At 33.8% G+C, this 16,706-nt stretch overlaps 1 protein-coding gene across 1 annotated transcript in view; it reads left to right on the top strand.

Moving 5' to 3' along the window:
- The window catches only part of TECRL (trans-2,3-enoyl-CoA reductase like), a 161,143-nt gene that overhangs the window by 69,921 nt on the left and 74,516 nt on the right, over positions 1-16,706 (top strand). The window contains exon 3 of the mRNA XM_004390708.3: positions 12,510-12,554. Coding sequence (XP_004390765.1) covers positions 12,510-12,554 — 45 coding nt within the window. The remainder of the gene's footprint in view (positions 1-12,509; positions 12,555-16,706) is intronic.

Raw genomic sequence — 16,706 nt, 5'->3', positions numbered from 1 at the left:
CATGTAGGTGAGTTATGTGCAAGGTAAGAAATTCATTAGGATTAAAAGTAGTTAAAATAAATAGTTCAGTTACAGAAGTAGTTCTGTATAAGTTTCTTCCTGTCCCACAGTATTCATTTTTTGTGTCTTGTATTGTGCTGGAATATTGGCTTGTGGCTTTATGTTTCTTCCCTTCTTTGCTTTTTATTTTATAATTCTGGGTATTTGTTTACGCATCTTTTAACTTCTCCATTTTTAGTACTACGTCTTTTTTCTTTTTCCCTGCAGAAGGCTTGCTCTGCAATTGCTGATTATTCAGTGTTATAGCGCCCTGTCTTTCTTATTTGAGCACTTTGTAATAGCAGCTCTCTAGCAGATGAATTTTCTTTTCAGGATCAGCAAAACTCTACACGTTGGTTGGGCTGAGTTGAGTGTTAAAACTCTTTCCGGGGAGAGGGGGTGGGATGAGAGAGGAAATGTATCTCATATTTTTTGCATACATAAACACGAGTACACATTCTGTTTTAAGGCATTGACCGTCTTACTGGCATTCTTGATTCCATTTTTTGCTTGATCACTTAGTTATGTAGGTGAAATTTACAAGACTGCAAAGAAATGGTTTACAGGGAATAAAATGGTTCATTTAGTTCTAGTGAAGTACTACTGAACTGAATGAATCATTTCTAACAAAACAGCTGATTCAACAATACTAAATCAGAAGGCATTATTTTTAAAAAATAAAGGGAGAGTTTTTGATAATACTTGATGATTATTTCATATGTAAGAGAACCAGGGAATCCATGTGCCTCCCATTTACTGTAAGCTTTTGGATTTTTATTGTTTGGAAACACATAAAAATATTAACTAAAAAACAACTTATATATTGAGATAATTCAACGTAAACAGAAAGTTCTGTCATCCCATCACATTCTTTATTTAGCATCCTATTCCTTTGCCAACGCTTTCTCCTCTGCTCAGTATTATTCCTGTTCCTTCATTTGTGTTGTACAAGTGAGAACTTCCTTTTGGAGCAGGGCTTTTTCTTGATAGGAGAGAGAAAGATGTATACAAACTTGAATTCCAAAGAAAAGAAAATAAACGGAAGTTACTGTGAAAAGGTTTAATTTCATAAACGTATTAAATTGAACTAATGAACCTGTATATAAAATTTTAAACTAAATCCTTTTACTAAAACCTGAGATTAATTAATATGTCTGCATTTTCCTAAATAATCAAAGTGTTTAGATTGCTTTAATTTCAAATATTTCCCATTTTATACATTATTATTTTCCAGTGTTTGTCCTTGTATATGCATATAAATTACTTCTTGTTGCTGTTAGGTGCCATTAGTTGGATCTCATTCATAGCAACCTTATGTACAGCAGAACATGATACTGCCCAGCCCTGTGCCGTCTTCACAATTATAGCCATGTTTGAGCCCATTGTTGCAGCCACTCTGCCAATCCATCTTGTTGAGGCTTTCCCTCTTTTTCACAGACCCTCTGTTTTACCAAGCACGATATTTTTCTCCAGGGACTGGTCCCTCCTGATAACATGTCCAAATTACGTGAGACAAAGTCCTGCCATCCTCACTTCTAGGGAGCATTCTAGTTGTACTTCTTCCAAGACAGATTTCCTTGTTCTTCCGGCAGTCCATGGTATAGTCAATATTCTTGGCCAACACCATAATTCAAAGGGATCAATTCTTCTTCAGTCTTCCTTATTCATTGTCCAGCTTTTGCATGCATAAGAGGAGATTGAAAATACCATGGCTTGGGTCAGGCACACCTTACTCCTCAAGGTGATGTCTTTGCTTTTTAACCTTAAAGAGATATTTTGCTGAAGATTTGCCCAATGCAATATATCATTTGATTTCTTGACTACTGTATCCATGGATGTTGATTATGGTTCCAAGTAAAATGAAATCCTTGACAACATCAATATTTTCTCCATTTATCATGTGTTGTTTATAGGTCCACATGTGAGGATTTTTGTTTTCTTTATGTTGAGGTGTAATCCATACTGAAGGCTATAGTCTTTGAACTTCATCAGTAACAGCGTCAAGTCTGCTTTGCTTTCAGGAAGGAAGATTGTTTCATCTGCATATAACAGGTTGTTAATGAGTCTTTCTCCAATCCAGGTGCCATGTTTCTCTTCATATAGTCCAGCTTCTCGGATTATTTTCTCAGTATACAAATAGAATAAGCAAGGTGAAAGGATACAACCCTGATACACACATTTCCTGGTTTTAAACCACACAGTTTCAAAAAAAAAAAACAACCATAAAGGAAACAAAAATCCTCACAACTGGCCCAATAATCAACATCATGATAAATGGAGAAAATATTGAAATTGTTAAGAATTTCATTTTACTTGGATCCACAATTAAAGTCCATAGAAACAGCAATCAAGAAGTCAAACCATTTTTTGGTTGGTCAAATTGCTGCAAAAGACCTCTGTAAAGTGTTAAAAAGCAATGATATCACTTCAGGGACTAAGGTACACCTAACCCAAGCCATGGTATTTTCAGTTGCCTCATATGCATGTGAAAACTGGACAATGAATAAGGAAGACAGAAGAAAAATGGACACTTTTCAGTTATGGAGTTGGCCAAGAATGTTGAACATACCAAGGATTGCCAGAAGAACAATCAAATTTGCCTTGGAAGAAGTACAGCCAGAATGCTCCTTGGAAGCATGATGGCCAGACTTCACCTCATGTACTTAGGACAGGTTAACAGGAGGGACCAGGCCCTGGAGAAAGACATCATGCTTGGTAATTGTAGAGGGTCAGTGAAAAAAGAGGAAGCCCCTCTATGAGATGGATTGGCACAGTGGCTGCAACAATGGACTCAAGCATAACAAAGATTATGAGGATGACACAAGACCAGGCAGTGTTTCATTCTGTTTTATATAGGGCCACTATGAGTTGGAACCGACTGGATAATACCTAACGACAACAACAGTATCCCCTTGTTCTGTTTGAACAACGGCCTGTTGTCTGTCTACAGGTTCTACATGAGCACAATTAAGTGTTCTGGAATTCCCATTCTTCCCAATGTCATCCATAATTTGTTATGATCTACACAGTCATATGTATTTGCATAGTCTGTAAAACACAGGTAAACATCTTTCTGGTATTCTCTGTTTTCAGCCAAGATCCATCTGATATCAGCGGTTATATTCCTCCTTCCATGTCCTCTTCTGAATCCACCTTGAATTTCTGGAAGTTCTCTGTCAATGTACACTAGCAACTGATTTTGAATTACCATTAGTATAATATTACCTGCATGTGATACTAATGATATTGTTTGATAATTTCCCATTCTATTGGATCACCTTTCTTTGGAATGGGCACATGTATGGATCTCTTCCAGTTGGTTGACCAGGTAGTTGTCTTCCCAATTTCTTGGCATAGAAGAGTGAATGCTTCCAGGATTGCATACATTTGTTGAAACATGTCTATTGGTATTCTGTCAATTCCTGGAGCCTTGTTTTTTTTGCCAATACCCTCAGTGCAGCCTAGACTTCTTCCTTCAGTACCATCAGTTCTTGATCATATGCTGCCTCCTGAAATGTTGAAACTCAATCCATTCATTTTGGTACAGAGACTTTGTGTGTTCCTTCCATCTTCTTTTGAGGTTTTCTATGTCTTTCAATATTTTGTCTTGCAACTCGAAGCTTGAATTTTTTCTTCAGTTCTTTCAGCTTGAGAAATGCCAATCATGTTCCACACTTTTGGTTTTCTAACTCCAGCTCTTTGCATATTTCATTATAATACTTTGTCTTCTCGAGTCACCCTTGAAATCGGTTTGTAGTACTGTGGTGGGTAGCATGCTGCTGTGATGTTGAAAGCTGTGCCACTGGTATTTCAAATCAATTGCTATTATTATTATTTTATAATCTCAAATTTCATAGATATATTGTTATTTGACACAGAATTATCCATATATAGTCATGTTTTTTGCTCAGTGTTATTTAGTTTATCTCATCTCTTTCTCCTGGAATCAATTTTTTCTTCTCAAAGTTGACCTTTCAGTTGTTCATCTAATAATATACCCATTGCCATCCAGTTGATTCCCACTCATAGCTACCCTATAGGACAGATTTGAACTTCCTCATAGGATTTCCAGGGAGTTGCTGGTGGATTTGAACTGCTGACCTTTTGGTTAGCAGCTGAGCTCTTAACCACTGCACTACTAGGACTCTAACTCATCTAATAATAGAAAGAGTCTATGAATTGTAGTATTTGTCTTTCTAACTAATAATGTCCTCATTTTACATTTTCTTTAGAATGTACCGTATTTGGAAGCTATTTGGCCAATACCTTTTATTTTTGCCATTGAGAAATCTGCTATTAGTCTAACTGTCATTCTTGATGGTGCTATATATTTATTTTATTTTCTAATCTGTCTCTGTGGGTTTTCATCTGTTCAGTAATAAAGTCACCCAATATGATTTTCTTTGTATTTATCATCTTGGCATTTATAACATTTATCTAACCTATGTTAGGTTATCTTTTGCTAGTTTTGTACTATTCTTAGCCATCATCTCTTCCAACACAGCTTTCATACTTTTCTTTCACTCTTTTGTTTTAGTACTTAAGTTTCATCTACGTTAGACTTTTTCGTTGCATATTACTTATGTCTCTTATACTCTTTTCTGTTCCGTATTGTTGTCTCTCTTTGCTTTAGTCTGGAAATTTTCTTCTAATTTACAGTTCACTAGTTTTCTGTTCAACTTGAAATGATCTTTTCTTAAACCCATTCACAAAGTTCTTAATTTCACTTATTATATTTTACAGTTTCAGAGTATATTTTTGGTTCTTTCTATAGTTTCTAGATTTTTAATCAAGAGTTTCAACCTTATATTTTGTGGGTAGGCTAGTCATAGTTATCTTTAAGTCTGTGTCTAAAACCACCTGTCATGGATTGAATTATGTTCCCCAAAAAATGTGTGTATCAGTTTGGCTGGGCCATGATTCCTGGTATTGTGTTATTTTCCTATATGTTGTAAATCCTGCCTCTATGATGTTAATGAAGGAGGATGGGTGGCAGTTGTGTTAGTAAGGCAGGACTCAGTCTACAGGATTGGATTGTGTCCTGAGGCAATTTCTTGAGATATAAAAGAGAGAAGTAAGCAGAGAGACCGGGGGACCTCATACCACCAAGAAAGCAGAGCCAGGAGCAGAGCACGTCTTTTGGACCTGGAGTCCCCGCATGGAGAAGCTTCTAGTCTGGGGGAATACTGATGAGAAGAAGGCAGACAGAGAGAGAAAGACTTCCCCTGGAGCTGGCGCTCTGAATTTGGACTTTTAGCCTACTTTACTGTGAAGAAATAAATTTCTCTTTGTTAAAGCCATCCACTTGTGGTATTTCTGTTGTAGCAGCACTAGATGACCAAGACACCACCACTAGATTCTCTATTCATATTTAAAATTTCTTGTTGATTTTTCCTTTGCTTTTGGTCATATCTTATCTTATTTCATCCCTGATTATTTTTATTGAGGCCTGTATTTTGTATATGAACATGGTAGAGGTATTTGTAGACACTGGATGAAATTATTATCTCTATATGGTCACTATGAGTCTGAATGGACTCAGCAGCAACAGGTTTGGTTTTTTTTTGTTGTTGTTTTTGTTATATAGGATTTACTCTTGCTTAGAGTGTATAACTGGACTGGACACTCAAGATTACAGAAGATTTTAACACAAACAGGGATTGAGATGACTCAAAATTGGGCTTCACTCCCTCTAAGGATTAGTCTATTTCTGATTCACCCATATTTTAGGTACCAGTCGAAATACTGAAATTTTACCAGGGCTTCTCATATTTTCTTGGGCATAAAAGTTTGACTTGTTTCCCTTTGGCCTGCAAATCTGTGTAAATCCTTGCTGTGCTTCTTACCTGCTCAGTTGCCTATTCCAATCTATGCAGATACCCCTAGAAAATGAGGTTCCAATTGCTAGACTCACCTTCCTAGTCTTCCCTTCTTCTCCAGATGATGGTTGTAATCACTATGTGAGTATTTTTATAAAATATTTTGTCATGTTTTCCTAGTTGTTCTCAGGGAAAGATGAGTTGGAATGCATAGTCTGCCATTGCATTGAATAGGATTCTTTGCTTCTGAATGACTAAAATATGCTACGTCATCTAATTTTAGCTCCATTTCTTTTTATCTGTCTTTCATAATTTTTCTCTATTTTTTTTCTACTTTCTGAGTAATTTGCTCTGGTCCACTTTCCAGTTCACTAATTTTCTCTTTAGCCTGATCCATTCTTCTATACAGTTATTCCATTATATTTTTATTACAAAGTATAATCATTTTATTATTATGAATTTTATTTGGTCTTTTGCCAAATAAGCTTGTCAATGTTTATGTAGTGTCATAATTTTTCTCATATTTTTGAGTCTATATTTTATATAATCAATTATTTTTAATGCATTTTGGTGATAAGTTTTATAAGAATCTTCATATATATGATGATTTCTGGCATTAATGTTATTTATGATTTCCCTTGGCTTTTCCTAGTGGTGGATTGACTCTGTATTTTTTGTAAAATTCAAATTGTAAATTTATCTCTTTCAGTGGGCACATAGTAGGCATTAAAATATATTATGTAACAATTAAATGTATTTTAATCCTACAAAAATAAAAAGACACAGATAAATTACTATGCATTTGGTAAACATGCAACAACTTTCCATGTAGAGAGTCTCCAGAGATGATATAAATCATTTAATAGCTATATGCTTTATTTTTGATTCTTTGAATTTGCCACTGAAATTTCAAAGTTTCAAAGACATTAATGCATATAACAGGTAAAATATGAGATGAAGCAAGAATTTAAAAGTCTCATTTAAGTCATAGAGCAATCAAGGAATTGAAGAATAAGAGTGGAAACAGGCTTATACTTCCTGTTCTGTTTTGGTTCCTTCCTGTTATTCCTCTTTTCTTTACTACTTACAGTTTAAAAATAATCTTCATAAAAAAACTTGGTATATTAGAAAATTTACTAAACTGAAAAGAGTGCCTTGGATGCTAGATGAGATTTAATCATTAAATTGTTTATTGAATTAAGCCAAATAATTTATTCATATTTTGTCTTATTTTTCTCATTTCTAAAATTATTGTTAATAATAGATGTTTCAAAGACTTTTACAGCTGGAACACTCTATGCTGAAAAAGTAAATTTGTATATGCTTATTATGCTATTCATTTTATTAGTTTAGTCTACATTAACCAAAGGTTACAAGTAAATATCAAGATGAATATCACAAAATGTTGAAAAATTTTCAGATTGCGGTTTTGTTTTGTTTTGTTTTTAAATAATGGTATAGAATGAGATACTTTTTGGACAAGTGAGAACTATCTTAAAAAGCTTTTCATTCCATCTTCCTACCAGATAAAGGAATCTAAGGTATAATAAATATCCTTTACCTGTGAACATCACACATGTCTATGACAGGGAACAAATTGTTAACTACTTTTAATCTTAATGGAATTCTTACCTTGCTCATGAATCTTTTTTCTTCCAGTTGATGCCAAGCTGTCCTTTTGAATAATCCTTGTCCTTACTCCACTTAACAATTTTTCAAATATTTAAAAATGACTTCAATCTTCCCCAAATCTTTTCTTCTTTAGATAAAATATATACAATGTTTCAGAATCATCATATGAAACAAAGTTTCAAGTCCAATCATGATGCTTGATATTTTCAAAGGATAGTTTCTTACCCAGTATATGTTTTCTTTAAAATATTAAGTCTAGAAGTAGACGTAAAACTCAGATAGGCTTCATTACATTTAAGTACAGGGAGACTATTCTCATTTTTTTATGGAAAATCCATTTATTTTATTTACCTTGTACTTTTAGTTCCTTTAATTCACTAACATTAAACTCTTGGTTTGTTTGCTTGCCTTACAAGATTGTTCTGAGTTGGGATGACATTTGAAATGCGCTAGACACTTATTAGGATCACAATCAATGTTAATTATCATACTTTTTCTCAGTGAAGACCCAATCCCATCTTAATTTTCACACATCCATTAATCAAATATTGGCATACCTGTTTATTACTCATGTAATATATCTTCAACTTAAATGTGACTAACATGAAAATTTATGCTAAAAAGACTTGATAAAGCCATTATACACCATGACTACACATTTCATTGGTCTAGTGTAAATTTATTATATATTAAAAAAAGAAATTTAGTTATATCTAAAGTTTTTACAAGAACATTTTAAATTAAAATACAAGAGTGTTTTAAATTACGCTACAACTTAAGATGTTTGTCAGTTTATTGTACGGTAGTGGCTTGTTTGTTACTACGATGATGGAAGCTATGCAAACAGTATTTCAAATACCATCAGGTGGACAGATTTCAGCAGAGTTTACAGACTAAGATAGATGAGGAAGAAAGGCCTGGCAATCTACTTCAGAATGGTAGCCAATAACAACAGTTCATTATCTGATATAGTGCTGGGAGATGAGGCCTTCAGGTTGGAAAGCACTCAAAATATTACAGTAGCCGAAAGAATGGGCTCAAACGTACTGACAATCATGAAGATGACATAGGACCAAGCAAAGATTTGTTCTGTTCTATGTAAGGTTGCCATGACTTGAGCCAACTTGATGACAACAAATGATAACAATGACATAATTTTAAAAATCCATAGTCTCTCTACTTTCTAAAAGTTATGGAAAATTTTGTGTTATTTGGATTATCTCTCTTTTTCACATTTCTTAAGGATGCTCTCTGCAACAGTTTTTCAGTTACACTTGCAATTAGTTTGGGAAATTTAGGAAGATATTTGAGATTAAATTAAATTCATTTCATGAAGTTAAAGTTTTTTTTTTTTTTAATCTCCTCTATAGGATTTTCATGGCCTTCTAACTGTATTTATTTTAGCATTTGTATTCTTAATAGCATTTCCTTTGGTAAGGCACAAAACACATGGAAGTTGAGAATCACTGCCTTTGTTCAATTATTGTCCATCAAAACTTCATGAATTATTGGTGATATTTTTCCTGAGTCCATTGTCATGCAAAGAATATCATTAAGCCACTTTGTATTGTCCTAATCTTATTATACACAGTCATCTTATGCTAGGTTTTATTTCCTACATAGTTCTAAAGCATGATGACTTTTTTATTAATGCTGGATTTTTTTTCATCCATATCACATACTTTTTATCTTGAATTCTTTACCATTTAACTTTAAAATGAAGCTACAGTGTAATATATGGTCATTGCAAATACAACTGATACACTTTAAATTTTATAACACTATGTTGTCTTGGAGCTAATTGGCTAAATATGTTGTTGACATAGGTCATAGTTATTTTTTCAAACATATTAGAATCTATTTTCTAAAATCTGTTGTGTATCAATTACATGCAAAACTGATGCCTTCTTTGCGTCTTCCTCGCTACAACTGCCATTTAGCCTTAACTGCCACATTTGTGTCTAATAGGCAGGTCACAGTGAACAATCCAGGCAAGTGCATTTAATTTTTTCTACATACAGTTCTGAAATCTTGATGATTTGAACTGGACCATGTAGAAACTTGAAGAACACTGTTTTATTTTTCTACCACTAAACATTTGACCAGAGCCAGTCCTGCGTAGTATACTCCTTAGGACCACATTCTGTTTTCATTTACCCTTTATCTCATCTCACCACTCCAGCCACAGAGAACCTACCATGTAAACAATGAATGTTGATCATTGTTTTCTTCCTCCTCAGAAACCTTCATAGTCTACTATGGGTAATCCATCATATTAAATATGTTTATTTAATTCTTAACTCCTCTTAGGATTTCTCCAACCTAGTAGGGTTGGTATATCAAAATAAGAGTAAAGGTTTGAGGTCTAGTATTACCCTGGATTTAAGTGAGTAAATAAAAGTTCTAGCCCATAAAACATAATAATTATGTAAGAGAAATTTTTCCAATATTTGTTCTTCTAAATATCTCTTCTTTCAGCAATGAAATAGGCTAAATACTTCATGAACATGTTAATATTTATTACCATCTGTAATCAAGAAACAGTTATATTGATTTTTAATGTCTTACAAATTGCCATGCTAAATAATGTGTGCATGCTTGAATCTGCATATCTTGATTTCTATTTAGCTATATATTTGCATGTATACAAAAATGGATTGCATGCCACAGTAAGTGAAATAAAAAACATAATTTATCTACTGATGACTTTTAGCGTTGCTAAATTTGGACCTCTGGAAACATAAAAGCAATGCATTTAAGTTAAAATTTCACTGAAATCCAATATCCTATGGGGAAAATACTGATCATAAACAAAATGATGACTATTAATGTGGTATTAGATTGAAAGAAAGTAGGGGTAGGCACCTGGCGTATGTACTTGAGTGAATATGACCCACAGTATATTTTAGATGGTTTATTCCCAGTGCAATTTGTAATGTAGCTCTTCTTCCATAAACATTCAAAAATTTAATAATTTTGAAGTAGTAAAAACAATCAAAGATTTAAAATATGTTTTTCCTCCCAGGACTTAATCCAAAAAACTATCATTTTCATGTAAAAGCTCCTTAATAAATACTTCTTGAAATGTAAATTTTATACATTTATTTTGGATCTTTGTCTTTCAAACTTTTTTTTTTAACTATGTCTGAGAATAAGAAATAAATAACAATCTTTGAAGCCCACTTTTCAGACAAAGATTAGACAGGCCTATAAACTAAAAAATATCACACGTGAGGACTATGCCTCTTAGTTCAATCAAATGTACAAAACCAAGTGGGCAACTCCTGTCCAAAATCAAGAGGAGAAGGCAGGAAGGGACATGAACTGGACGAATGGACACAGGAACCCGTGGTGGAAAGGGGAAGTGTGTGTCACATTGTGAGGACTTCAACCAATGTCGCAAAACAATATGTGTATGAATTTTTGAATGAGAAATTAATTTAAGCTGTAAACTTTCACCTAAAACACAATAAAATTTAAAAAATTAGAAATATATGCATGGAATTTAAATTATTGAAACAAATGTTCAAGAAACATTGTTTAACCTGTCTGGAAGTCACTCTGATATATTGCATCCAATGCCACGACATTCCCTTTCATTCTATTCCATCCCACTCCTTCACATCCCATTCTATCCGGTCCCATTCAATTCCATTCCTACCATTCTGTTCCATTTCATTCTATTGTATTTCTTTCTTGCTTTTTATTTAATGCTGAGAATGACACACTAAATCTATGTTGCAACTTAACTAATGGGTCACAAACACCAGTTTGGAAAAACAATTACTTATTAAAATATATTTTAATTGCAGAAAGACGTTACTTATCTGTATTATTATTACATAATGATATGAACATTTCAATTATCAAAGAAAGAACTCTAAGGCATGTACAGAATATGATAGGAGTTATACAAATCAATTTCAATATCTTAGATAGTATAAGATATTAACAGATGCAATGGAAACTGTCACATGGTTATAATTGAGCTGTAAGACATTTACCCAACTTCTATGCACTCAGCATTATAATTTTATAAACTACTAATATATGCTAAGTATCCCTTTGGGATACATGTCCTTTACGATTTAAAAATTGTCTTGATTCTATTTCCAGGCTTACCCCCACAAGCATATAACATTTCAGCAAATGCTTTTTTTGTTATTTGAAAAGATGACTGAAACTAATGTAAACGATTGTATACACAATTGATAACTCTCTTTCAATGGGATACATTGCTAAAAAGCTATAAATGCTAAGTTTATTTCCTAAGTAGACACAGTTAATCCCTGTTGAGAGAGTTGAAGGGGCAGACTTTTCTTGATGAAGTTTCTATAGAGATATTAAAATGATGGCATGAGATTTATTTCAAGTGGAAACAATCATATTTTGGTAATTGTGAATCAATTTTTCATTACGGCAGTGTATAACAAATATTTTTGCTTTTTCTATATGGAAAACATTATTTAGGATTGTATTTATTCCTAAAGGTTGTATAAGGAGAACATTATAAAATCAATATTTCTGTTGTTATCAATATACTCATAATATTAGAAGTCAATATTGCTTATTACCAAGGGTGTGTTGCTTATGATAGAGATAAACAAGCCACTTTCAGGTGTCAGTATGAAAAAATTAAATAAGATCAAAGGTCTTTGCTTTTAAATGGATATTTAGAAGCCTTTTATTGAAGAATAAATTATATAAAATAAAAAGCACAAATCATAGGTCACACAACTTGAACCATGATTACACTGAACACACCTGTGTAACTAGTACACAGATCAAGAAGCAGGAAATTACCATCATCCCTGAAGCTCCCTTCTTGTCCTCATCCAGCCAATATCCACCATTCCAGAAGATCTCCCTACAAATGGTAACCATTATATCACTTCTAAACTAGATAGCCATTTTAGTCATTTCTTAAGATCTAATTTGTCTTTCAATGGAAATTACTAAATGTATAAAATATGTATTCAATTGTCCTGAAAATTAAATGTAATTATTTTTCTTGAATAGGTCCAAAGTGGTACCCTTCCCGGATTGGTCTGCAACTAGAATGTGGTAAGGAACAACCTGCAATGATTTATTTATTAAATTTTGAATCCATTTTCTGTCATCAATACCTAACATTTATTTAGCACTTACTAAATGCTAGATAGGAGCCCTGGTGGCGCAGTGGTTAAGGGATCAGCCGCTAACTGAAAGATCAGCAGATCACACCAACCAGCCACTCTACAGGAGAAAGATGTGATAGTCTCTGTAAATATTACAGCCTTGGAAAACCTGTGGGGCAGTTCTACTCTGTCCTATAGTAAACCCACAAGACCCATGTCTATTAAGTTATTTCAATCCCTAAGATTTTCCATATACTGTCAAACTTATTTTTGTCCTGGTGTTTCTGCTGATATCCAAGCTGTCCTCTCTCAGCTACCACGTGCACATGAAAACAAACAGTGATTTTCTTGAATCTCTCAAAGATACAGTGTTTGCTTCATTACTATCTTAAACATTCCGTATTTCTGTGAGATCTGTATGATGAAAACCTAGGAATTTAGGGAATTCTTAGAAGTCACAGTTTCTTGATGGTCTCAAATCCTTCCTTGCTCAAATATTCAAGACAAATTCCGCTCTAGCTAGAGCTTAAGAGAGCAGAATCATTGTTTATTTTTACCTCCACAGGACATAGTACTTGTCAGTCACCATAAATGCCTTTTCATGCTCAATTAATGTGAACTGAAATAATGGTATTATTTTCTAAACTTGACTCTTACACGAAGTAGACTCACTGAGAATACCACAAGTATCAATGTTAAATGTAATTTCAATTTGAAGGACACTATAAAGACTGGGGAATTTCTGTTAATTCAACCTTTCACATGAATGTGACTTTTTACTTTCCCTTCACCTTTATTAGCCTGGTTGAATGTAACAGGCTGTTGTCTGAGTGAGGGATGGGTGTCTAAGTGGATAGGAGTGTAACAATGCATTTGAAAAAAAAAAAGAGCCAATTAATTTAGTGAGATCAGCAAGGTATGATGCAAACAAAAGGTTATTTGAGTCACTCAGCTCAGAATTTTAACCCTGTCTCTTCTACTCATATATCTATAGTGTTTCCTTACGTGAAGTAATGCTAGTGAGGTATCTAACACTTTTTTTGTTGTTTATGTTTGTTTCTAAAACAGTATAATGATTGACATGTGGAAGATATTCCATATAGTTATAACTGTTATTATACCAACACAAAGCAAATTCTTTATATACGAATATTTTTTGCTTCCAGAATATATTTTCCAGAATGAATGTACTAAAGACAATGCGTTTGGGTGAACTGAGCATTTTTTTGAGTTTCTTCACACAAAAGAAATATAAATATAAAAAATATAAAATATAAATAATATGGCAAGCATTCATTTTTAGGTTTTAAAATAACATGTATTTGTTTAGTTCATGAGTCTATGCTCAGTGGTTCTGTAGAGCTGGGCTTGGTTGGGGTCATTCATGCAGCAGCAGTCTGTTGACAGGTTTTTAGGGATTATCAGGTCTAGGATGGCCACACTGCAGCAACTGTTTTCTACTCTATGCAGTCTCACACCCTTCAGCTAGTCTGGGTTCATTCACATGGAGAAGCAGGGGTACAAACAAATGAGAATACTCAAGAACTCTCATGACCTAGCCTTGGAACTGGCAAGTATCACTTCCCCCACATTCTCTTAGCCAAAGCAAATCACTAGGCCAGGGTATCAATAAAGGAGTGGGTAAATAGATGCAAACTCTTAATGAGAAGAACTAAAAAGTCATATTATAAAGGGTGTAAATATGGGACTACATCTATAATATAAGCTAGTAAAATAATAATTTTTTCTCTCTTCTCACTTTCATTAGTATACGTTTAACATGACCTAGAAAGGCAGTTTTGAATTTCTAACTATTCAAATCATTGGAGTTCCACACTGCAAAGTTGAAGCATGGGTAGAGCGACCCTTCTTCTCTTCCCACCACTGGGTCCAACTCACACAACAAAGATCCATGCACACCCTTTTCACAATGTCCCTTGGCAAACATCTAGGTTTAAGAGGGTGAACCCCAGTGTCTGGTCTATTCTTGGGAGCAAACGTTAAAGGAAGAGATCATGCTTAGGTTAATTTGTGCAAAAAATTCTGGGACTTTAGATGGCTGAAGCATGATCTAAAAGGAATGGCATAGATTTCAGTTAGCATATTCCCTTGACTACCCACACTCGTCTCTCTTTGAAAAGGGACACAGCCAAGGACAGGACACCCTATTGCCTAAGTCTAAGGGTAATGTGATAAATTATGCCTGTGTCTTTTCAGATTGCTTTTTTTCTAATGGCATATTGATGAGACAACATTTTTCAATATAATGACAATGTTCTATTCTTTGAAGTGTTGCTACAAAAGTAGAAATTAACCCCCTCAAACCAAAATCCAAACCCATTGCTGTCAAGTTGATTCCAATTTATAGCAAGCCCTCAGAGGATGTTAATAGCAATTCTGATCTGGGTGTTGGAAAACATATTTTTGGGACATTTTCACGTAGTACAAAGACATCAGAATTTTTTGTCTTTATTATAATTTTCTTGTTTTTGTATGTGATTACCACAATGACATTATTCACCATTTGGATATATTTTTCTTGATTCATATGGTAATCGTTTTCTTTTTGCTAGCTTACCACAAATTTAGCAGCTTAAAATAAATAATTTTTAAGCTTACAGCTATGATGTGGCTGGAGTATCTACTGAGGGTATCACAAGGCTGGAATCAAGGTCTTGGCTGGGCTGAGTTTTTATCTGGAGGCTTTTGAGAAAAACCTACTTGAAAACTCTTTGTTGTTTTTGGCAGAATGTAGTTTTCTGTGCTGTTGTATTACTGAGATATCTTTTTCATTGTTGGTTGTCAGCCAGGGAAAACTTTTATTTCCTAGAGGCCAACTACATTCATTTACATGTGGGCCTTTCCATCTCAAGTCAGTAATGGCACAGTGAATCTTTCTAGTGCTTTGAATCTCTGACTACATTTGTCCATGACTTCTAGCTCCAGATTAAAGGGCTCATGTGATTAGGTCAAGCCCAACAGGATAATCTTTTCTTAAGTCCATATAACATAATGTAACAATGCGGCCGAGATCCTATCATATTCATAGTTCCATGAATTATATAAAGTGTTTACCTAAGAGATAAGGAATATTAGGAAACCTTTTAGAATTCAGCCTACAAAGCATGCAATCTTTGCTGAACTCAGGGCTATATTAACATTCCCATGATAATATCAAGTTATCTTTATGTGCAAAAATACATATAAGTTTGCCACAAATATTAATCCATTAAGCATAGATTTTGCAATGTAACTGTGGAATGGTTTTCATTTAAAAAATGCAGAGAATGAAATACATTATCATGACCATCTAAATTTTCTGGCTATTAAAAATGAATTTACTGAGTTTGTGGTCCAACACGTAAAGAGCTTGGAAGTTATCATTCCTTGTCTACACAATAAGAAAGAAAAAAAAAAAAAACTGAACAAACTGAAAATCAACATTTTTTTCTTAGATCCATCTAAGAGTTGACAACACAGGGTAAAATGCTGCCACCAAAACTTGTATTCCTTTCTTCTTCTTTTGATGTTTCCTGTGTCATTCAATAATTTGCCCATGAAATTCTTCAAAATTGTAACTCAAGGCTTGAATTTTTTCTTCAGTTCTTTCATCTTGAGAAATACTGAGTATGTTCATCGCTTTTGGTTTTCTAACTCCAGATCTTTGCACATTTTATTATACTATTTTACTTCATCTTCTCAAGCTGCCCTTTCAGATCTTTTGTTCAGCACTTTTACTTCATCATTTCTTCCATTCACTTTAGATACTTTATGTTCAACAGCAAGTTTCAGAGTCTCTTCTGACATCCATTTTGATCTTTTTTTCTCTTTCCTGTCTTTTTAATGACCTCTTACTTTTTTCATGTATGATGTCCTCCCACAACTCATCTTGTCTTGAGTCATTAGTGTTCGACCTGTCAAATCCATTCTTCAGATGGTCTCCGAATTCAGGTGAGATGTACTCAAGTTTGTATGTTGGCTCCCGCGTCTGTGGCAGACCTACAGAATTCAATGTTATTCATTGTTAAAAAGAAATGAGCTATCAAGCAAAAAAAAAAAAAAAAAAAAACTTAAAAGCATATTGCTAAGTGAAAGAAGC

The sequence above is a fragment of the Trichechus manatus genome, unplaced genomic scaffold (genome assembly GCF_000243295.1).
Source record: "Trichechus manatus latirostris isolate Lorelei unplaced genomic scaffold, TriManLat1.0 scaffold00321, whole genome shotgun sequence".
NCBI classification, from domain to species: domain Eukaryota; kingdom Metazoa; phylum Chordata; class Mammalia; order Sirenia; family Trichechidae; genus Trichechus; species Trichechus manatus.
The sequence above is the reverse complement of the archived record's forward strand: the minus strand, read 5'-3'. Positions and strand labels throughout refer to the sequence as shown.